Source organism: Pituophis catenifer, unplaced genomic scaffold, assembly GCF_029215685.1.
Source record: "Pituophis catenifer annectens isolate HBS135680 unplaced genomic scaffold, rPitCat1.0.hap2 SCAF_8, whole genome shotgun sequence".
In the NCBI taxonomy this organism is placed as follows: domain Eukaryota; kingdom Metazoa; phylum Chordata; class Lepidosauria; order Squamata; family Colubridae; genus Pituophis; species Pituophis catenifer.
In genome coordinates this window covers 44,136,049-44,160,897 of record NW_027256888.1, presented here as the reverse complement: position 1 = coordinate 44,160,897, position 24,849 = coordinate 44,136,049, and the positions used below count along the sequence as shown (strand labels likewise).

The window sequence follows — 24,849 nt, the reverse complement described above, 5'->3', positions numbered from 1 at the left end:
TGGGGGCCGCCAGCCAACGGCACCCTGAGGAGCCCCTCTCTATGGGAGCGAACTGGTCGGTGAGAGGCTACTGGTGGTAGAAGGCGGTCTCGTAAGTACCCTGGTCCTGAGCCATGGAGCGCTCTAAAGGTGGTAACCAAAACCTTGAAGCGCACCCAGAAGACCACCGGGAGCCAGTGCAGCTTGCGCAGGAGGGGGGTCACATGGGAGCGCCACATCACTCCCGTCATCACCCGCGCGGCCGCATTCTGGACCAGTTGGAGCCTCCGGGTGCTCCTCAAGGGGAGCCCCATGTAGAGAGCATTGCAGTAGTCCAGGCGTGAGATGACAAGGGCATGAGTGACAGTGCGTAACGAGTCCCGATCCAGAAAGGGACGCAACTGGCGAATCAGGCGAACCTGATAAAAAGTCCTCCTGGCGACGGCCGCCATATGCTCTTCTAAAGACAGCCGTGAGTCCAGGAGGATGCCCAAGTTGCGAACCCCATCTGTGGGGGCCAATGACTCGCCCCCAATAGTCAGAGATGGCACCAACTGACTATATCGGGACGTCGGAAACCACAGCCACTCGGTCTTGGATGGGTTGAGCCTGAGCCTGTTCTTCCCCATCCAGATCCGTGCCTCCAGGCACCGGGACATCACCTCAAGGGCATCATTGGGGTGGTCTGGGGTGGAGATGTACAGCTGGGTGTCATCAGCGTACTGATGGTACTTCACCCCAAAACCACGGATGATCTCACCCAGCGGCTTCACATAAATGTTGAACAGAAGGGGCGGGAGGACCGATCCTTGTGGCACCCCACATACAAGGGGCCTCGGGGTCGACCGCTGCCCCCCTGTCAACACAGACTGCGACCGGTCGGAGAGAAAGGAGGAGAACCACTGTAAAACAGTGCCCCCCACCCCCAACCATTCCAACCGGTGCAGCATGATACCATGGTCGATGGTATCAAAAGCCGCTGAGAGGTCTAATAGGACCAGGACAGAGGAGCAACCCCTGTCCCGAGCCCTCCAGAGATCATCAACCAATGCGACCAATGCCGTTTCCGTGCTGTACCCAGGCCTGAAGCCCGACTGGAACGGATCTAGATAAGTCGATTCATCCAGGTACTGAGGCAGCTGTCGTGCAACCACACTCTCAACAACCTTCGCAACAAAGCGAAGGTTGGAGACAGGACGATAATTTGCTAACACAGCTGGGTCCAGGGAGGGCTTGTTGAGGAGGGGCCTCACCACCACTTCTTTCAGGGCGGCGGGAAAGACACCCTCACTCAAAGAAGCATTTATAATCCTCTGGAGCCAGCCTCGTGTAACCTCCCGGGAGGCCAGTACCAGCCAGGAGGGACACGGGTCCAATAACATGTGGCCGCACTCAGTTTGCTCAGTATCCTGTCCACGCTTTCGGGAGTCACAGGATCAAACTCTTCCCATATATTATTCTCAATTGACCAATTGATTGATGTCCTATCTTTACTCCAGGATCTGAATAGGACAGCCTACAAGTCATTTACTCTTGCTAGTGATTCTTCCCATCGCTAACTATCCTGCTAGATAATGGGTTTCAAAGGTAGTGGCTTGTCAAAATCACCCAGTGAATTTTCTTGATTTGCAGTGCCTTCCTTTCTTGAGTCACTGAAAAAAACGTGTGTCTATGTATTTGTGCATGGTTTCTATGTATTGTGCATGTATTTTATGTATTTCTGCTCATGTGATATTTGCTGTTGCTGCAGCATTTGTGCATTTGTTGGTCAGACATTGGGAGAAAGACAACAGTGAAGGACAAATCACTTTGTATTGCCTAGTTGGCTTTGTGCTCCTTGAACTAGACTGTTGACTTCAGGTCGAATCAGTGGTGGGTTGCTCCCAGTTCTGTCCAGTTCTTGCGAACCAGTAGTAAAAGCGGCGGGAGGCTCCGCCCACCCATCTGGACGTCACAATAGACGATCTGTGCATGCGCAGAAGCTTCTGTGCATGTGCAGAAGCTTCTGTGCATGTGCAAAAGTGTGCGCTCACGAGCAAAGGGGTAGTAAACCGCTTCACGCATGCGCACGCGCATGCTCCCGTTGCGAACTGGTAGTAAAGGTAAGTAGAACACACCCCTGGGTGGAATAGAGGACATTGTTTTATTGCTATAGTTGAAGATTAGATCTAAAGCCAATTAGACCTAATCTTCAACTATAGCAATAAGTAGGATGATAGAGAAATGTTTTTCAACATTTGGGAATTATTTTGTGCTGACTTCTGTACTTCTTTATAATTGGTATACATTAAAGGAGTAAAGACATGATTTAAAATAGAAGCCAATAGATCTAGAAAATCCTGATATGGCTGTCAACCTTATTATGCCTTTCTAATTCAGAGTATCAGTGTATCTATTCCCCAATTGCTTCCTACCATTGCTCATCAAGTTTAGTGAAACCCAGATTAAACTCCCTTTTCAGGAATACCATTTCTTAAATCCCTTGTATGTCAGGGATATCAGTATGAGCTGCATAGGCACAGTCTTATCAGGAATCCACAGCAAACTGCAGGCCGAAGTTGACAGTCATTTGTTTTGTGTTAAGCCTATGATGGTTGATATCTTTGAACTGCAAACACAGCTGCTAAGCAACTTCCCTTTCACTTTGTTCCCCATATGGACTATGCCCCTTTGAGCTTTTTTCATGTGAATGTGATGTGCTTATTGTAATTAATATTATTGACCGTTTCCTGACTCAAATAATTCAGTTGCCCATTAATTTCATTTTTAGCCAGAACAATCTACAAAAGTTGCTTCACAGTTCTCTTGTGCATCCTTATCACCTTTTTTACTGGCAAGTCTTAGGCACATTATTTAAATTTAAAATGTTTAGCATGTTAAGCACAGGATACCATAAGATAAGTGGGAAATGAATAACAACTTCAGAGTTGTTATTATATTGAGTGCTTTGGAAACTATTGTTGTCTGGCTTATCATGTGATTTATACCGTTGTTGCTACTCAACAATTTTCTTTAATAATTCCAATGGCCATGATTTTTGTCAGAATTGTACAACATATTTTGCACCAATAGCCATACCTGGTGTTATGAATCAAATGTAGGCAGAGCCTGAATTAGGCCAAAAATGTAGGTGAAGTCAGGCACAAAAATTAAATTTGATTTAATTTAAATTTAATATAGGTCATATTAATATAATCCAATGCAATTGATATGTGCATTTAATGATCCTTTCTATTATACTAAAAATATACTTTTGTGGCAACTTTGAAAGAGGCTCAGACTTACATGGCACTATGATTATAATCAAGATAGCTTGCACAACAAATTATAAATTTGATGTAGCGTATAAAGCCAAAGTAGAAATTTTCCCATAGTAGTTGGCATACTGAAGGTTGTATGCTGCAAGTTCTAAATCCTCAGGCAGAGTTTTTACATTTTGCTAAGTCATGATTTGCTTTAACCACAGTTTTTTTGAATAAACACATTGTTAAATTAAGACTATAAATCTGAATTAAACAAAGCACACTGGGAATTTATAGCAAATCCCAGACAGAATTGAAGAAGACACTGCAGTGACATTCAATCTCTTCCAGTGGTATCCTTTAAAAGTAAATCAGCAAGAGTGCTCATTTGGAACTCTTTTTAAAATTTCTTACAGGGTTAAAATATTAGGTTGCTGGGGGAGGGGCATTACAGAAAATTAAATGATGGTATTCAAGTAATTATGACTGGCATTGATTAGAGAGTTGGGCAATTGCCTAAAGGCATACAAAAGGCATTGTTCCTTTGCTACCATTTCCTCTCCCCAGTTCCTAAACACTCCTGGCCTGTGGTTAACTTCACTGATATCAACGGTCAAAATGTTGACACCACCACAAGCATTTCTACACCTTGCACACAACCATCACCACAAATGACAGAAATGCAAAATGTGGCATTCAGTCAGTGTTGCACTGCAGTTTTAATGTTTAATGTTAAATACATTTGTCCAATGATTTCTCAAAAACCATTAAAATTGTTCTCAATAGTGAGATGGATGGATAGCTAGATAGCTAGTTGGATGGATGGATGGAGAGAGAGAGAGAGAGAGAGAGAGAGAGAGAGAGAGAGAGAGAGAGAGAAGCAATAACTGTGAGCTGAGGTAATTGTGCATCTGTCAAGGCACTGCTCTTTGCTGCCCTTTAAATATAAGTTTTTAAAAATGGCACATTGACAAGGCATTTTAGCAACTACTTTTCAATTAGGAAGGGGAAGAAGCTGTTTTGACCCCATAGGGCTGCAAAAAGAATGCGTTCTGCTCGTAAGTGTTCTAAGGCTTCAGAGTAGCAAAAGGAAAATCACAGTGAGATTTCTATACACTATAGCCCAACTAGAAATAAATCAGCTTAGCTCTTGACCTCTGCCAGCTTGTGGATTCATTAGAGGTCTAATGCTGAATTCAAAATCAAGCTGGTTCAAAGGCTTTGTTTGAAAGTATCTATACATCAAAAAGCCTTGCATCTATACTACACTGAATCTGGTTGTGAAGCTAGGTGAGACACATGTTATTAATTATGGACTTTTTAATATGACAATCTATAATTATGCTCTGTTACTATGTTTGTATAAAAATACAAATCACAGTTGAAAACATATATGCCAAATCTACCCTGTTAAAGCTTTAATAAAAAAAATACTTTCTAAGCAGACAATTATTAGGGAGGGTTAGGGAAAGCAATGGTGAACTACTGTACTCTTTAAAAAAAATCTCACCAGAACACTTTATGGCAATAACTCAACATGACTCAAATGTGGATACCACCAGCAGAACCCTCCAAGCTGGATGGTAGCCGGCAAGCTACTGGAGGAGAGCAAAGGCTGTGAGAAAAATCCTAAAATAATAAGCCGTTAACAATTAATAAAAGAGGGAGGAAAACAGTTCATAGTATGAGAAAAGAACATGGTGGTTTCTAACAGGCATAGCTATTGATAAGATTTTATCAACCTTCTTAGAAGTTTCTGAAGAGTAGTCATCCAGGAGTAGTCATAGCTTCCTGGTTGCAAATGCCATTAGAATTATTAACAGTTGAACATTCTGTTTATAGTTAGTGTATTGTGTGTTGATCTTTTATTGTGTTTGGTCTTGAACTATAAATACATTTTGATTGATTACTTTGAAAAAAACAAGAGTTTTACCTGAAATGCCGGACAGCTGCAGCAGGCAGAACTTTTAGATCTGGTGCCAGCATGACTTGGAGAGTTACAGAAAACACAACTCTTAACACCTTCTAGTGGGCATAACTACTTTGAAGGCCAGTATGATAGGCCTAATACTGGGCAAGATTCAAGTGAACTGTCTATGGCTTAAGGCCACATGGACTCTCAATCCCTTTTCTTGCTCATTTTGAGAACCCTCAAAATAGGTGTACCTTAGCAAGCCTGGCATCCTAGAGAAAGCATTAAGGCTAGGAAAGATTACTTAACATTCAATCACTCGATCAAAAATTTTGTCAAACCTTATTTTTGGAGTTTTAGTTACTTGGAGTTTACTTTGGAGTTTAGTTACATTGCATAATTACAATGTATAGGATTGGTTTTAACTATTAAAACTATAACAATTTAACTATTAAGAATGCCACTTTCTCTGCTACAGCTTTTCTATCTGGGCAGAAGCAAATGAGTCAAACATTACAGCAACTGTGTAGGAAACCACTCATCACCCTGTGGCTACTGAATATAACCATTCAGTCTTTCCTGGCTAAGTCAACACCACAAGGTCTTCAGCAATGTGGCCTGATGAGACTTGAAAGGAAATCGAAAGGATAGAACCCAGAGTACACTCTCTGATCACACAGGTAGATAGAAACTATTGGCCATAGGTGGCCTCTCAGATAGGGAGGCCTTGTGCCATGTATAGGGCAACCAGAACTTTGAATTCCTTTGAGTGGCAACCAGAGTAACTCAGGAAAACATGTTACATGGGTACTCTGCATTACACCTAGTATCATTTATATAATGTATATCAGGGGTGAAATGCTCCCGGTTCGGACCGGATCGCCCGATCCGGTAGCGATGGAGGCGGGTAGTTCGGAGAACTGGTAGCAAAAATCCCTGCCCCCCCCATTGCCCAGCTGAGCCGCACAATTATCAGAGGCTTTTTTTTTTAATTTTTAAAAGCATTTTTTCTACAACCTCTTTGGCCGAAAAAATGCTTTTAAAAGTAAAAAAAAAAAAAGCCTCTGATGATTGCGCAGCTCAGCTGGGTTCATTAAAAGCTTTAAAAAAAAAAAAAGAAAGCCTCTGCCAATCAGGCAACTCAGCTGCGATTGTCAGAGGCTTTTAAAAGCATTTTTTAACAACCTCTTCAGCCAAACAGGTTGTAGAAAAAATGCTTTTAAAAGTAAAAAAAAAAAAAAGTTGGCCACACCCATTCAGTCATATTACACACCCCCACCCCCACCAAGCCCCATTCACAGAACCGGTAGTAACAAATTTTACATTTCACCACTGATGTATATATAATGTCTTCCTAGCTTAGCTGCCACCTACTCTTTGAGTTGAGAGTCTAGAAAGACTCCCACGTTGCACCTCAATCCCAACGAGATGGATGCTATCTCATCCTGGACTAAAGATAAGACACTTTCTGAGATTGGGAGTCCAAAACACTTCCAGCCACTAATGTTGTTGGCTGAAGGCTGAATCTGTTTCTCCCTATCTAGATCTTCAAGCTTCCAAACACTGGGCTTTCATAGCTTCATTGGATAGTTCTGGGTCAAGACATGCAATTAAAGATCAATAGCATACCAACAATACCTGAGTTTGAACCCAATCAGTGGTGACTTCATATAGACATTAACGAGAACCCATTTTGCATCCTTTCTTCCACCCATTGTAATTTATTCAAGAGGTTGTCTCGGTGTTTCTTAATGGATTAACCCAGACAACATTGATAGAGGAAAGGGAGTACTGGCAACACCAGATTAAATTATTAGATCAAGAGGAATTAGCAAATAAACTAAAGTGGACTAAACAAATTTTTTTTGAAAGGGCGAATAAAACAGGAAAATGGTTGGCTTACTGGCTTAGAAAGGAGCAGGAACAACGGAGAATAGAAGGGCTGAAAGATGTAATTGTGAATTTCCATTGTACTAAGGAAGGCAAGAGAATGGTAGCTCAGGATTTTTTCACACAGCTTTATCAGAAAGGAGAGGAAAATATCTGTGAAATTCAGAAATATTTGGAAAAGACAGACTTGCCTAAAGTCTCGGAAACAATGAAGGAAATTCTTAATGCGGAATTTACAATGGAGGAAGTAGAAACAGTTATGAAAGCACAGGCGAATGGCAAAACCCCGGGTAGAGATGGCCTTCCAGTTGAATTATACAAAATAGTGTTTGACATGATAGGAAGACATATGACGGATTTATTCAATGCGGTTATGAAAGAGGCTCAGGTTCCAGTATCTTGGACTGAGGCTTATATTTCTATTATCCCAAAAGAAGGAACTGATCTATCTCTTATTAAGAACTATAGACCAATATCATTACTAAACTCCGATTATAAGATATTTGCGGGGGTTCTTGCAGCTAGGCTTAGCTGCTTCCTTAACCAATTCATTCACTCAGACCAAAACGGCTTCCTTCCTAATAGATATCTATGAGATAATCTTAGAATTATCATGAATACACTAGAATTTTTCGAAAATCGCCCGGATAAACAATTAGCTTTAATTTTTGTTGACGCCCAAAAGGCGTTTGACAGAATCAGTTGGGAATTTATGATTTCTCATTTGGAATATATGGAGTTTGGTGGGAATTTTATTCGGGCAATTCGAGCTATCTACCGGGAGCAGACTGCAAGAGTTCTCATAGATGGAGAGGAGACGGAGAGAATTCAAATTCGTAGAGGTACAAGACAGGGATGTCCCCTTTCCCCATTGCTATTTGTATTAACTTTAGAGCCCCTGCTTAGAGAAGTGAGAGGAAACACGGAAGTAAGAGGAATGAAGATTAGGCAGGAGGAAGTTAAAGTTCAGGCTTATGCAGACGATCTTGTATTTATCTTGGATCAACCACTGGACTCAGGCCTGAAATTATTATGCTTGATTAGAGAATATGGGAAGGTAGCGGGGTTAAAGATGAATGAAGAAAAAAACTAAAATCCTAGTGAAAAATATGACTCAGATGCAAAGGCAACAGCTGGAGCAGTTAATGGGCTTAAGAACAACAAATAAAATTAAGTATCTGGGTATATTGTTGACCGCCAGATGTTCCTCCATAAAGGAGGATAACTATCTTCCTCTTTACAGCCAGATGCTCAGAGACTTAGAAAGATGGAAAAATCTCCAGCTATCAATTTTGGGAAGGGTGGCAACCATTAAGATGTGCGTGTTACCCAAATGGTTATTTCTATTCCAAACAGCCCCGGTAAGGTTGAATAAAGAGTTTTTTACAAATTTGGATAGGAGTATATCTAAATTTATCTGGCAGGGAAAGAGGCCGCGGATTAGACTTAAAATGTTACAAGAACCCAAAAATAGAGGAGGATTTGGACTCCCAAATTGGGAGCTCTATCACCAAGCAGCGAACTTGATTTGGGTGAAAGAATGGATGGTCCTACAAAAGAGACGACTTTTGACATTTGAGGGAGCCGGTCTTCAACATGGCTGGCACTATTTTCTATGGCCGGGAGCATCCGGCCGCCCTAGACACTTTGATGATCACTATTTACGTAGGACGCTTGGGTACACTTGGGAAAAGGTTAGAAGAAGAGTATATTCAAAAGTTCCATGTTGGATTTCAGCGCAGGAAGCTCAGGTTTACCCGACATTGTATAAAGGGGAGAAAACCTTGACGTATGAAGGTTTCTTGGATGTTCAGGGTAATCCGAAGTCACGAGAATTATTAACTCTTCAAGGATATAAGATAGACTGGTGGTTTTATTCTCAAGTGCACTCCAGGTATAAAAAAGATTTATATAGTGAAGGAATCTACTGTAAAAGACAAGAATTGGATAAGATCTTATTAGAAGGAGGCAAAGGGATATTATCTAAATGTTATGCATATTTATTGTCTCTGCAGATAGGACAGGATGTAGTGAAGGATTGTATGATAGCATGGGGGCGAAATTTTGGATATCCCCTTGACTTCCAGCAATGGGAACAGATTTGGTTGAAAAATATGAAATTAACCATGGCCTCCTCATATAAAGAAAACATTTATAAAATGGTCTACCGGTGGCATCTACCCCTGGCGAGATTAGCTAAAATGTTTCCCGGGACATCTGCCTGCTGTTGGAAGTGTGGTTACAGCAATGGAACCTATTTTCACTAATGGTGGACCTGCCCGCAGGCGGTTAAATATTGGAAAAAAATACGGCAATGGATTTTGGAAATTACACAGATTAATTTGGAATTAAGACCTGAGATTTTCCTATTGGGGGCAAAACCTTTGAATGTTAAATCAGATATATGGTTCTTGTTGATTCACATTATCACTGCAGCAAGATTAGCATATGCGCAGGAGTGGAAAAATCAATACTTACCGATAGATTTGAAAATAATATATAAAATTAATGAGTGTGCGGAATCAGATAGACTAACTAGATTGATCAATGGTAAAAAAGATTCAGAATTTTATAACAGTTGGAAAGTATGGTACAATTGGGTCCAGAAAAGGTGGGATAGAATAGATATATGATGATGTATATATATATGATGGCAAATATGTATGTATAAAGGAATGATTTTATACTTATGGACAATGTAATCATATTATACCATGGTGGCAGGATTGTATATTTTATTTGTGTATTAGTGTATAGAATATATTAATAAAAATTATATATATATATAAAAAATGAGAACCAGTGAGACCATCAAGCACTAAGGCCACCTCACCCCCGTACTTCAGGACTCAACTTTGTAGACAGTTTCTCCACCTGAAATTATTTCCTGTTGTTTAGTTTGGTCTTTTATATTTAATTTTAGTCCCGTTTTTCCCACTGTGCTCCTAGATTTTTTTTACTAGAGTTTACAAATATCTGCAATTTCAACCATCAGGATAGAGCCATCCACATAGAACGGGTTACTGATGTTTCTTTCTTTAGTTTTAAAGGCATGGATGGGAAGATGGGATAATTCACTTCATTCCAAGAACAGGGGAAGGTGCCTTCTGTGCGCCAGTTGACTTATTGTGTGCTCTCTCCTGGCTAAAGGCAGGCAGCCTTTCTCACCGCTACCTAGAAAGATAGCTAAGAATAGTATTCCTAGTGTATGAGTGCCCTGCTTGTGCTTTCTTGGAAATGGAATGCTGCATTAGATGAGTTTAATCCAACAAGAGTTTTGTTGCGCTCTAATGCTGGATAGCAGCCTTTCCCCAGAACTGATCAGGAAAAATTAAAGTAAGGAGAAGAGTTCTTTGGCAACAGGGCAGATGGCTTGGTGGAGCCCTTTTTACTATATTATTATAGGTTGCTCAGATGAAAGTTTTGTTGTTGTTAGTTGCGAAGTTGTGTCTGAACCATTGCGAACCCATGGACAACGTTCCTCCGGGCCTTCCTGTCCTCTACCATCCTCTGGAGTCCATTTAAGCTCACTCCTACTGCTTCAGTGATTCCATTCAGCCACCTCATTCTCTGTCATCCCCTCCTTCTTTTGCCCTCAATCTTTCCCAGCATTAAGCTCTTCTCCAGTGAGTCCTTCCTTCTCATTAGGTGGCCAAAGTATTTCAGTTTCATTTTCAGGATCTGGCCTTCTAAAGAGCAGTCAGGGTGGATCTCCTCTAGGACTGACCGGTTTGATCGCCTTGTAGTCCAGGGGACTCGCAGGATATGTGAGTCAAAAAATTGAAAGATGAAAATATGAAAGATGAAAGTAGGTGACTACTTTGAAGGATGCCACAGCAGCATATTTTTGGATCTGTCAAAAGATTAGATTAGAGAGTTTTTGAGGTCTTTAGTCACTTGATGATTTTAATAGTTCAGTATTTAGTTCAGTGAAACTAACAATTCGCGTTGCCCGTGCCTCTAATCGATCCTGGGTGGAGAAAAATCGCTGAACCCAATTTTTCTTCAAGGCACTTTTCCCTTGAGTCTAGTTAGTAAAAGGGCCCGGGCAGGGGAGAAAGGCAAGGGAAGGGAAGGGGCGGCAGAGGCTCGCCTGCTTGCCGGCAGCACCGCGGAGACTCCTGGAGGGAGCGGCTGCCCGAGTCCCTCCTGGCTAGAGCTACAGCGGGCACCGAGTGAGGGGTGGAGCCGGCCGGATTACACATTAAGGGCTGGCTGGATCCCAGCTCGCCGGGGAGGAGGTGTGGCGTTGGCTTTTCGCCGGCTGCCGCGACCGGGCACCTGGGCAGCCGGACACAAGCGAGCTTTGGGGGTGTGGGGTGTATGTGTGTGTGTGACAGACCAGGGGAGAGATCCCCGGGGCGGGGTGGGGAGGGGACGGGCGTGGGGCGTGACAGCAAATACGGCGGCGAGGAGGAGGCGCCCCGGCAGCGGAGGTGGCCAGACGGGCCTTGCGGCTGCCTCGTGGGGCAAAAGTGAGCAGGCAAGAGACCCGACGATCATGGAAGGCAGCTGCCGCCGCCAGCAGGAGGACGCGGTGGAAGCGTGGCTGGACGATCACGGAGACTTTACCCGCTCTTACTTCGTTCGAAAAGCCACCAGGTAAACTCAAGGCACGCAAGCAGCTTCTGGGCGGTGCTGGGGAGGAAAGGGAGGGGGGTTGGGAGATGGAGGGGGTGGGTGGAGAACAATTTATTTTCCCCTCCCTTACTTGGAAAAGGAGAAGCGGCAGCAGCAGTGAGGATTTTCCACAAAGCTTGAAAGGAGCAAACAAATAGGCGCTCTGTTGTCGAGGCGCGGAGTTCCGCGTACAAATAGTTCTCTGGGGTTGCGTGTGATCCAAGGCTGGCCGCTTTTTTACTCTGTGCCCGGCTCCGTTTGAGATCTTTGACTGGGAGAAAGGCGCACGACCTTTCCCCTTCAAGCGCCTTGTTAGGGACTGCGCGGCAGCGTAAAAGAAAAGAAAAGAAAAAAGAAAAGAAAAGTGCAGGCTATACCGCGCGCGAAAAACTTAGAAGCTCAGAGTTGATGTGTCAACGCTCGAGCGCCTCAGAATAACTGGGACTCTCTTCATAGAAAGTGCCCTCAGAATCTGGAAAGGTTCCTTTGCTCACGAGGTTCTCCAGATGTGTTGGACGGCAGCTGGTACCCGAGGCCTGCTGGCTGGGGATAAGCGGGTTGTGCATCCGAAGATGAGCTGAAAACCCGTCTCCGAGTCCTCTGTAACTCTTATTTTCTAAATTCATCAGGCTGACGATCCCGAGCAAGCAGGTGGGATTTTATAACCGTTCAACGAGTCGAGTTTCCATTTAGCCAATTCGTTCTTAGTTACCACCTAGTGTAACATAGAAACCAGATTTTATTTTAGGCTATCCCAGTTTCATGCAATAGTCAATGCAGGATTATCTTCCTAATGGGTAAATGGCAAAAAAAAATCAGAACCAGAAAGAAAAGGAGGAAGAAAAAAAGAGTTCGGGAAAGGGAAAAAAAACCTTTTTTGTTAGTATAGGATGTTTTCTGCTTGGCCACCGGCTCACTAGCATTTTGATGGATAGAACAAACGACCTTGAAGATGGTAACTGTCCTACAGCAAAGGGGAGCCGCTAAAGCTTTTCAGTATTGGGGGCACCTATCTACCTTGCCCAGAAAGAAGGCAAAGCCAGGGAGAGTCAACAACGCATCAAACCTACTAGTCACGAATAGAGCTTCCATGTGCTGAGGCAGTGGACCGTTGAAAGCCAAATGCTAGATCGGACCTTTGCCCTTTCCTCGAAAGCATCATAGCAGGCTGGGTCCATGGAAGCGGATCCACCTATTTTTTTTGGGGGGGGGAGAGAAGGACAAAGGCCAGCATCGCACAGCTGGTGGCAAAAACCCTGAAAGGACGTTTGTGATCATTTAGGAGCCGGAGCAATAAAGAAAGATGCTGTGGCTGAGAAGCTGCGATGCGATAGTAGGGCGGGTGTGCGTGTGTGTGTCGATCTCCACTTCCTTGGCGTACTTTTGGGAGCTCAGCTCTTGTGGGGTTGGGGAGGGGGTGGGAGTTGTTATCCCGAAAGGAGCCGTTTGCGAAAGAGGCGCGGCCGCCCTCGGCCGCCAGGAGGCAGCGCTGCACCGCAGCGGCTCCAAGTAGGCCAGGGCAAGAAGTTATCAGCCGAGGGTGGGGCTGTGGGGGGGGGGGGAGAACTGAGAAGAGGGCTCGGGTAGAGTTTCGTAGAGATCCAAAGCGGAGATCCAAGGAGCTCGCCTGGATTTCTTTACCTCTAGTTGGACATGCTGCCTTTTGGAGACAAAACCAGGTACTTCGGCGCTGAGGATTTGGCTGGCGCGACTTCAGCTATTTTTAGAGAGGGAGTCAGGTTTCAGTTCGGGATAGTTTTCGTTCGAAAGAAAACGGGTGAAGGCGGGCGCAAAGTGAGCAACGCTCTTGGGTGGCTTTGGCGGGGAGAAGTCAGCGCGAACAAAGCAAAAGGAAGTCTTCCGGCCCGTAGCGAAGCCCACCTTCTGATCGCCTCTAGGCTCCCCCTCTCCAGCGGCTGCCACCATCTGCTCCAGCCCCCTTGGCTTTCCCGACCACTTAATGGAGATGGATGGGGTTTGAATGACTTTGACGCCAATGTGCCTCTCCATCTGAGATGGTGTGGTAAGACGAGAGGTTTCCATTAATTATTGACTGGCAGGTTGCACGGGTCACTTGCCTTCCCGAAGCCCATCTGCGGCAAAGGAAATCCCTTCCCTTTGCCCCTACTTTGCCTACTGTCCTTTCATAAGGAAAACAGAATTGAAGCAGGTATGAGGGATACCCTCTTCTCTCTCTAAGAGGGATCTGAAACAAAAACCCAGAATGGAATAAAACCCACCACAGGTATCCCACACTTATCCTACAGCACTTTCCTCATTTAAGAACCTGCACTCTTGTACATAATTTGCAGTTTCTCCCAGCCCAGAGCATTTAAATATATATATATATATATATATTGAAGACAAATGTAACAGATATAGTCGAAGTTACTGTCCCATAGGATTTGGTATTGGAGGGATGGGTAATTGAACTGAGCAAGAGGAAAAGAAGGAAAATGCTTGAAACCAGCATTGCAAAATGCTGGTGTTTTAGAGTAAGTATGTCATATATACACTTTTAAAAATATAAACATTAATCAAAACTGAGTAGCATGCCATCTAAAAATTAATGATTTGTTACAAGCTAGAATGTAGACATGAATTTTTTTGTTACTGCTGCATGTTCCAGGGCCCAGATTTCATGCACAATAGTACATATTATAAATTATAACATTTGCAGGCTATAACTACAAACACGGAGAAGGATGTTCTTTGGTTTGATGTCAGTTAAATATGAAATGCACCCTATTATATTAATAAGTATATATCTTTTCTATACATTACTTCCGATGTCCACAGTGTCGCTATATTCCAACAAATATTATGTAGTTTATGTGGCAATGGCTATTATTAGTGTATGCATAAGAGCTAGGGTAGCAGATTTTGATTGGTATATTAATTGATGGAATGTTAGTTCATTAATGAGTGAGGAATATTTTTTAATCACTTAATTTCATGGACACGCTTGTCATATTTAATTAGACTATTACAGCTGTATGGAATGAATATTAAATACTATAGATATCTTTCTTTCTAAAAATAGGCACATCTTTGCTACAGTTCTTAGTGGCAATAAGGTAATGTAATAATTTCATCTAATTTATGGATTGCCTAAAAGATAACAATTCATGAACTGAAAAATCTTTATTATTAGTTGTAATTATGCCACTTTGGTATACTGCTTATACTGTTATACAACAGAATCAAGTGTCAGATTTTGTATTTGTGCTAGTATTTTTTAACATGTACAATTGTATATATATGTATGTGTGTGTCATTCATGGCTGTTCACCGCCTGAGTCCTTCGGGAGAAGGGTGGTATATAAATTTAAATATTAAATTAAATTAAATTATTAAATTCTTTTAAAAATTGATCGAGAAGATCCATTTATACCAGTTTTGAGAAATATCAGTGTTTCAAACAAATAACTTCATATATGCATTGATCCCTGAATAGAAATCCTTACTGTCATGTAAAAAGTGTGAGGAACACAATCTTATGCATGTGATTTTATTATGTTCTATATTAGTTTGCAGTATAAGAAGCTAAAAGCAGTCTGAGCAAATAGATACTCCTATGTATACTTGGAATTAGGTTGATTTCTTTTTAAAATAAGAATCATAAATATATGGTTTTTTTTAAGGCCATGTATCATTTTATGTTTTTAAGAAAGATTTATAATGGGATGGAGGTTACACAAAACATAATACAATATATGTGATATGGTATATATAATACCATATATGTGATTTGAAACTAGCCTGACACTGTACTTTGTGCATTCAACAATCTCTTGTTTGTTTATTTGTTTTTAAGAGGAGAGTAACTTTGATGGAAATTAAAATTTCAAATCTCATTTTGAAAATTTATACCTGTTGAAACATGGAAAAAAATATCATTGACCTGCCTAAGACCTTCCTATCAAAACTTTTAGCTTTTATAAAGGGAGAGTTTGGCTGGCATTGATATCAGAGTTGTACTAAAGTTCAGATTATATAAATATATTGTGTAATGGCACTTCTCAGAGGTACACTTTCTGAAGAGATTGTGTATGTGCAGTACTGTAAATATAAAATGGTGTGATCATATGATTATTGGGATTTAGGATCTCAAAATAAATTCATGGGTGACAATATTCAGTGTTAATGCACTTAAAACCTAGAAAGAATTATGCCCCACTTTTTCAAAAGTATTCAAGTGCTTTGATAAAAACGTTTGTATCCTGACTCTTTAAAGGGAAATATGTCTAAAATACCACTTTTCTTTTTTAAAACTTTGAAAAAAAATAATATCTGATTCAGAATTAAAACACTTTTTAATAAGAAAGTGAGTAATTCCTTATCTTAGTACAGGAGAATTAAAGATTAAGAACATTTTAGTACTGAAGATGTCAATTTAAAAGCTAGTATTAATAAGTAATTATGCAACATCCTAATTTTACCATTTTCCTAACAGTATGTTAGTACGAAGTATTTTAAAATACAGAATAGGTACGCAATATGGTTCAGAATTCTGAGAGTATCAAGTAGTTGGTTAAGAAACTAGTTATCCTGGGGATAGTGATGCTCTTTTAAAGGGTTATTTTTAAAGTTTAAGTCTTTTATAACTTAAATGTTATAAGGGATAACATTCAAGGGATGAGTTGCAGGGTGTTTAATATTAGAAAGACGCATTTGCAGTATGAAAGATTTTATTACAAGCTATGTGTTGCTTTGTGAAGTTGTATGATGTTTAATATACATATACATAATTTTCATATTCCAGTGGGAATAGTTTTCATGATGGAAGAGGAATGCTCCAGTCAAATGTAGCATCTATGCAGCTCATCATCTGTCCAGTATGCAAAAAAATCTAATGTGTCTATGTGCAAAAGATCTCTTATCAGTTTTATATGCCTTCCAGATAATAATATTTGATAGTGGTTTCCATATTCATATGTATTTTTCACACGTGACAGGTGGTAAAATTCATGCAATTTTGTCTGTGGAATTACTTCTGTTTGGATATTGTGCATGTTCCCTTTTTAGTTTGTTTCTAAAAACTGTCAGGTTGAGACTGCTGTTTAAAAAAATGTGTGAAGTGGATTGGGCTAAAAGACTGCCCAGGGTACAACTGATAGATATTTGAATCTTATCTTTGAATACGTTTGTCCACCGCAGTTTCTAAATGAAACAAGAGGCTAAAAATTATTGGATAAAAAGTGACTATTTTTATTTCAGATTTGCAATAAGATTTAATTTGGCTGTATTCTTTATTCTTCCATGCCCAGAGCTCTAATTAATCTGTCACAAGATCTCTAGCCAGAAAAACCCCCCATAATTACAGCAGAAATATAGTATAATAACTCTTCCTCCTCCGCTATAACCTTGGATTCCAAATAAATCTGTATGATAGTATATGTTTAATTTTTTTAAACAAAAATCATGAGAAGATTTAAAAGTGGGTTTAGATTGAGTAACAGCATTTATGCTAAGAGAGTCTATTGATGATATAAGAGAAGCAAATGTGATCCTGTTAACAAGTTTCACAACAGATTCTTCCTTGGCCAAATGTTTCATAAGTTTTAATAAGCCACACTGAACTGAATTTTTAATTCCAGAAAAATAAGGTTGACCTGCGCCTGAAAGCTAGTTTCATAAATGCACATACTTAATGGTTAGCTTGATTCTATTAATGTATGTCTCTTGAGATTAGCTCATGCTGGCCTAGATCAATCTTTCCCAGCCTTGGAGAGAGGGATCCTGGAAGCCAAATCCTTGTATTCAGCCCATAGGCCATAGGGGCGCTGCCCACCCCTAATGAGCAGTGTTGAAATAAGAAAAAAAAAATGCTTTCCAGCCTCATGATCCATCATTCCCTCTCAGAATAACTTCTGTTTGGTAACTCTTAAGCTTTGTTTTACTTTTCTGATATTTTGAGCATGGGATCAGAAGGCAATAAAAATAGAAGAGTAAATAAATCTGCTTATTTTGTTTGCAGTCTTGACTTTTCCGTTTCCTTGGTTTTACTACGTTTGTCTCAATACTTACAATGAAAAATCCATAATATTGCTAAACTACCCTTGCATTCTTTATAATTAGATCTTAAGATACATAAGTTAACTTGCTAGGTGGCCAAGAATAACAATTTAACAGAAGGGCACTTTTTAAGCTTTTGCTTTAACGAACAGATCATGATGTTTGCCTAAAATAAAAATAAAAGCTGGCAAGAAGCAAGAATTAATAATTTTATACAAAACGAATATAGGACTGACTGTAATTTGACTCTGGTTAATGTAATGTTCATTGGGGCAACTGTCAATTTTTAATGTTGTCTTAAATTAAATAAAAGCTTCAGTTGCTTCCTTGTTTGAATGCTGGCATGTATATTGTCAAACACAGATTACAGTGCAATTCAGCTGGTGCCTTTTCCCATGTCATGCTTTTGACGTCTTCCTGTTTCATCTGCAGAAGATAGGAAGAAAACAGACACAACATAATCAAATTCTTTTTTGGTGAAGAGACTATATATGTGGTTTCTTAGCTTGTAATATTGGAATGCTAAGTATTTACAAATATATCTGGTTGTGACACTAATACAGCTAATCTTGTATATGTGTAGTTATTTTATTTTGTTGTACTCAATGCACAGGGTAAAACAATCTCAGATTAAATCTCTCCAGGACTGAGTTGTACATCAGTAAATACCTAGGAATATTAGTTCCAATATTTTCTCTGTGCCAGGTCATGTTCTCCTGAAGAAGTTGGTGCATGGTTTTAAGAGATTCTCTTGGACTTATGGCTAATGCTTAAAAAGCAGGTGGAAGCTGTGGCCAGTGATAATCCTTCTTAAACCAGGATGCTCTGGTGTGAGTAACTCATGCTTTGATCACTACTTGATTGGCTTACTATAAGTTGCTCTATGTATTAGTAAGGCATCCACCTTTAACAATGATTTCCAAGTTACAGCTGGTTCAGAAGGTGGCAGCAAAACTGCTGATGGATCAATTCAATAGAATAGAATAGAATAGAATTCTTTATTGGCCAAGTGGGATTGGACACACAAAGAATTTGTCTTGGTGCATATGGTCTCAGTGTACATAAAAGAAAAGATACATTCGTCAAGAATCATAAGGTACAACATGTAATTATACTCATAGGATATAAATAAGCAATCAAATCATATTAGGAAACAATATAAATCGTAAGGATACAAGCAACAAACTTACAGTCATACAGTCATAAGTGGGAGGAGATGGGTGATAGGAACGATGAGAAGATTAATAGTAGTGGAGACTTATTAAAGAGTTTGATAGTGTTGAGGGATTTGTTTAGCAGAGTGATGGCGTTTGGGAAAAAACTGTTCTTCTGTCTATCCTGTTTCTCTGAAAATAAGACCTTCCCGGATAATAAGCTCAATCAGGCTTTTAAGCACATGTGCTAAAATAAGCCCCCCCCCAAAATAAGCCCTCCCTGAAAATATTTAAATGCATGCGCAGCGGGTCCCCGCCATTTCCTCTGGTTAGGGTTAGGGAGACAGAGCTGGAAATCAGGTAAGATGGCTCCAAGCGCCCCAAAACAATAAGACCCTCTCGAAAATAAGGCCAAGCGCTTATTTCAGGGTTCAAAAAAATATAAAACAGGGTCTTATTTTCGGGGAAACACGGTAGTTGTTCTGGTGTGTAGTGCTCTATAGCGTCGTTTTGAGGGTAGGAGTTGAAACAGTTTATGCCCAGGATGTGAGGGGTCTGTAAATATTTTCACAGCCCTCTTTTTGACTCCTACAGGTCCACAATGGAAGGCAGGTTGGTAGTAATTGTTTTTTCTGCAGTTCTAATTATCCTCTGAAGTCTGTGAGTTGCAGAACCAAACCAGACAGTTATAAAGGTGCAGATTGTCACTCAATAATTCCTCTGTATTAATTAATTAATCAGTTAATTCTCTCATTAAGTCATTGTGCTGTTTCTTAACAATTGATAACAATTGTTACCAATTGTTACCAATTGGTATGAAATTGGTAACAATTTCATAGTTTTTGGTAACCAAAAACCATGAAGACTAAACAAATGAATATCTGGTAATACCAAGCACTGCCTTGCCAGAATTGAGTTTGCCTATCTGGTGAGAACATCTCAGGAAGATCCAAGAGTCAGTCTCTGCTATGAAGTGAACAGGACATGATTAAAACAATAAGGCTTAACTCTTTATCTCCATCTTATGGAATGTAAAGCTCTTTACTTTGTCATTTGTACAAGTTTTTTCAAGAGAGTTTTATTTCAGTGAACTTTTTAGTAGAATGGGCTATAAACCATGCAACATAAATAATAAAATAAGAAGATAGCATCAAGTCTGAAGCAGATTTCAAAAACCACACAAAATAAAACTAAATTTCAGCCAACAGTAAGAGAACCAGAAGGACTACAAGGGCTTTTTGAAGTGGTGAATGCAAAGATCTTTACGTGGTAGTGAATTGAGCAATGCGACCATTGCTATCCAGTAGTTATTAGTTTTAAACTTTCAATGTTTTATTGAAAGTTTTATTGTAATGTTTTATTGTCAGATTAAGAATAGGGTCTCTGTGTTAGAAGAAACATTCAATATTAATGCACTGAGCAGATCTCCCAAAGTTCAGTTCGATTTTGGTGTCCCTTATTACTAATTGTTAATAAGTACTGCATAAATATAAGCCTTATTGCTAGAAAGGTGGATTGAGCTATCATGAGAAAGGAATAACACCCTGAGAAAAAAATCTTTTGTTTTTATTCCTAAAATCAGTTTATTTAAAAGTTAGAGTTGACTGATGACATTTATATAATGTCAAAACTCTAGGGAGGGGAATATGTCAGCTTTCCCCACTGGAAAACATCTGGTTAAAGCTACAATTCTCCATATTGATATAATGGAATAAACTCCACTGAACCTGGCAAGATATATTATGGTTAGGCATGTATTGCATTTCCTAGTGAAAAGACAGGTTTTCTTTCTTCTTTTGTGTTTGTATAATTTGTACAGTGTTATGTATATGGTTATGTTTAAGTCAAACTGAATTTATATATATATATATATATAATTTATATTTCGCTGATAAAGAAATAAAGTCTCCCTTTATTTCTTTATCAGTGAAATATAAATTTGGTATAAAATGGTTTGTCGTGAATGTGACTTCTTGAGGGCTCCTGGATTGGAGCTGAAAGGCATATATATATCTGGATAATACCAAGCAGAGAAAGTTGAAAGTATCAAGTTGATAAATACTTGGCTCAATTTTAAATAGTTTTGTTATGTGAGGATAAAAGGCAAAAATCCATATTAATCTAGTTTAGTTTGACCCGTTACAAATTGGGAAAGGTATTATGGGTCTCTCTAGCCCTATATGATTCCCCCCCCCCCAATTTTAGGGGGAATAAATACTGGATAAATACAACATTCTTTTTGTTGTAATAGGTGAATACTGTTTTTGATATCATAATTACTGGGCTATATAGATTCCTTCCCTAATATTTGAATTGTCTTCTAGCTTTCTCTCTGCATGGTCATATCAGTTGAGTACCTTCATATTTACAGAAGGCAAGAATCCTGTTTGGTTATAGCTTTTTATTAAAGCAGAGGATGATTTATTGTCTTATAGGAAGGAAACAATCCATCTTTGGTGAGCATCATATTCCTACCCATATTCACCCCTAAAATTTGGCACAAATGAACCAGAACTCAGCTCCAGAAAGCCTGGATATCAGTTAGTACTATTCTCTGCCCTAACAAACCACAAACTTTTTGTTTCCAAGGAAGCTTATGTCTAACTACAATCTGCAAAGTCATTGCTCCACCATCTGTAAAAAAAAAATAAAAATAAAGCTCTGAACAATCAGACCTTGTAGCATTACTGTATTCCAAGACCTGTACTTTGAGGAGAAGCAAATTGAATCCCATAACAGCAATCTGTTGTACTTTACTCTGAAAATGTGACGAATTCCAGAAATAGCTTTAATAATGGCATGCTTGGTATACATATTACAGCAGAAAGATATACATCTGTATATAAATTATTATCTTTCCCTTCTGAATTCACCCTCAAAGCTTCTATCATGCTTCTCCATAGAGCCATTACTAAGAGTTTTTCCTTGCATAATTCAGTGCTGTGACTCCTCTGAATTCATTCTTATAAACAGATTTTTAGCAGTACGTAGACATGTACAGAAAAACTCTTCAGCCAAACTTTCTGTCAACCAGAATAACAATATTTCACCTCTCCTCCTTGTTTTCAGTCTTGTCCAAGTGAAATCTTATAGATCTGGATAAAGGTTCACTTTGACAAAGTGATTCAAGCCATGGTGGTGACCCAACTCACTTTGCCATAGTAAGAAGCTGCCCGTTTCATCTTAACAAATTTGGGCCTTTGCTACATGAGAAGGCTGTTTTTTGCCATCTTGCCCAATGCTGTCTAAAGTGCTTTCGGACTTTGCTTTGGGATTACACACAGCTTTCATTGAAGCTGCTCAGCTTGGACATATTTAGTTCATACAAGGGTTCGAGGCTGGGCACTTTCATTGCAACCCATTCTGAAAATATGACTAACTAAAAGAAGTAGTGAATACTGAAATCCACTGCACCGAAAGTACGATCTCCACTATTTTTCCATGCAACTTGAATAAATAGATAAATAAATAGATGTATGCTAAATAAATAAATATGTAAAAACTAGAATGTGAATAATTGACACTGGCAACACTTTTATAATATAAACATATAGTTTTATGTAGTGGTTAAGGCACCAGGTTTAGAAAACAGGAGACCATGAGTTGTAGTCTCTCTTTAACCATGAAAGCCAGCTGGGTGAATTCTCTCTCTTGGCCCAATCCTCCTCACAAGGTTGTTGTTGTGGGGAAAATAGGAGAATAAAAGAGTGTTGGATATGTTGATTACCTTGAGCTATTTGTAAAAATAATAAAAGCAGGGTACAAATAAATAAATAAAACAAAAATAGATAAAAACATTTGGAAGGTTTTGCATAATATCTTTAGACTAGTAGGAGTAATTAAAGATAGATCAGCTTTATATGTTGGCTATTATTTTATGTCTGAAATCTGTTATATTTCTCAATTTATTAAGAATAAGAAGGATATGTATATATGAAATTAAATATGAAAAACTTATTCAATTTGATGTGAAATGACATCCTGTTTATGAAGCATACATTTCTAAATCAGATGTTGATAACTTGGTGTCCACCAACAGGGGTGTCAAACTGGCAGCCCCCGGGCCGGATGCGTCACGTGCAAGCCACACTCACCTCAGTTCCACGAAGGGGGGAAAAAGTCATGATGTGTCATGTGACGGCAATGTGATGCCGAACATTTGACACCTGTGCTCTATCAGCTAAAATAATTTTTTAAAATGTGAAATATCTTGAGATTTTAAGTTTTCAATGGTCATCTACAACATTTAATGGGATGCCAAAATCTTTCAATGTTTTGCTTTTTTTACCCAGGTCATTTTTGTCACCGAGGGCTTCAGAGATATTGCTAGCTTATGTTAAACATTCAAGACAGTTTCTGAATTAGTTTTAAATAGAGAATCTCCTGAGGAAAAAGATATGGCTGTATAGATGTGCTTTTTTTCTCAGTGTATTGACACTACTTCTACTGATTGTCTTCTTATTTACTGTATTCTTCTCTTATGCAGAGAGATGGTCAATGCATGGTTTTCTGAGAGAGTTCATACTATTCCAGTGTGCAAAGAAGGGACCAAACATCATAGTGAAGCTTGTTCTTGTTCCACACGGACTGAAAGCACTAATTCCACACCACCAACTAGGAAGATATCTGCTTCTGAATTTGACAGACCTCTTAGGCCCATTGTTATCAAAGATTCTGTTGGAACAGTGAGCTTCTTGTCAGATACTGAAAAGAAGGAACAGATGCCTCTCCAATCTCGGACACTTGGAACCAATGCAGGGGATCAATGTTCAAGACTCTTAGAGCTGGTGAAGGATATTTCTAGTCACCTGGATGTCACAGCCCTTTGTCATAAAATTTTCTTGCACATCAATGAACTCATAGCTGCCGATCGGTATTCCCTATTTCTGGTCTGTGAAGACAGTTCCAATGAGAAGTTTCTTATCAGCCGACTCTTTGATGTTGCAGAAGGTTCCACCTTAGAAGAAGCTTCAAACAACTGCATCCGCTTGGAATGGAACAAGGGAATTGTAGGCCATGTGGCAGCCTTTGGCCAGCCTTTGAATATCAAGAATGCCTATGAGGTAAATAAAGGATGCTTGCATGTGGTGTATGTTTGGGAATATTTTTATCTAGAGAGGCTGCTTTTTAAACAGATTAGAGCAGGAAAAACACACAACACATATAAGGAAAGCTATACTGAATTGACCAAAAGCTGCTTAGTCCAGCATCATGTTTTTACAGTTGTCAATGGGAAACCACAAGTAGGAGAGGGGAACGAAAGTACTCCTTTAATTGCATTCCCCCAGCAACCGGTAATCACGTGTTCATTTTCACCAACATCAGAAGCATCCTTTCTTCTAGAAGCCACTGAAAGCTTATATTTCATGCACCTAATAACTCCCTTTTAAGTTGTGCAAGTTTGTAATGTTATCATATCATTTATTTCAATATTTTAAAATACTCTTTATTGCAAATTATTCCTAAAGTGGATTACAAATGTCAGTTGTAACACGGATCATTTCTTCTTAAATGTTTTACAACATCTGCTCTCATCAAACAGTCACTGTTGAAGTGATATATAACCTGTCCTCATTGTTCCTGTATCAGTGTAACAATGGCTGGGTGACACTAGAACAGTGTTTCTCAACCTTGGAAGCTTGAAGATGGGTGGACTTCAACTCCCAGTGCTTTGGCTGGAGGATTCTGGTAGTTGAAGTCCACACATCTTCAAGCTACCAAGGTTGAGAAACACTGTACTAGAAGGTGCTATAAATCAAGGTGAAAAAATGACCAAAGACTTAGCTCTCAGGTTTCTAATCTAAAACAAAGGGCACCCAAGAATAATGGAACGAAAAGAAGAAAAAGAAAGGGGGGGGGGGAGAAATCTCACAAGCTTAGGCCCCAATTATTTATATTATTTTTCTTCACATTAAAAGAATGGCTGTTAGCTAGCTAACCGTTCAGGAGAAGTAAATGCAGATGGCCTCTAAGGAAAGGTAATCAAATAACAGTGCTTCCCTTTCTTTTGGTGTATAGCCTTACATAATATTGT

The 24,849-nt window shown here is 39.7% G+C and overlaps 1 protein-coding gene across 2 annotated transcripts in view; it reads left to right on the top strand.

The window, feature by feature from the left end:
- Positions 1-11,524: 11,524 nt before the first annotated feature.
- PDE5A (phosphodiesterase 5A) overlaps positions 11,525-24,849 on the top strand; it is a 71,283-nt gene continuing 57,958 nt past the window's right edge. Inside the window, exons 1-2 of one of the 2 annotated variants that reach the window (XM_070948125.1) lie at positions 11,525-11,625; positions 23,302-23,878. In XM_070948125.1, coding sequence (XP_070804226.1) covers positions 11,525-11,625; positions 23,302-23,878 — 678 coding nt within the window. Of the gene's footprint in view, positions 11,626-13,258; positions 13,323-23,301; positions 23,879-24,849 lie in introns of those variants that run through there. The other variant, XM_070948126.1, reaches the window with a different exon arrangement.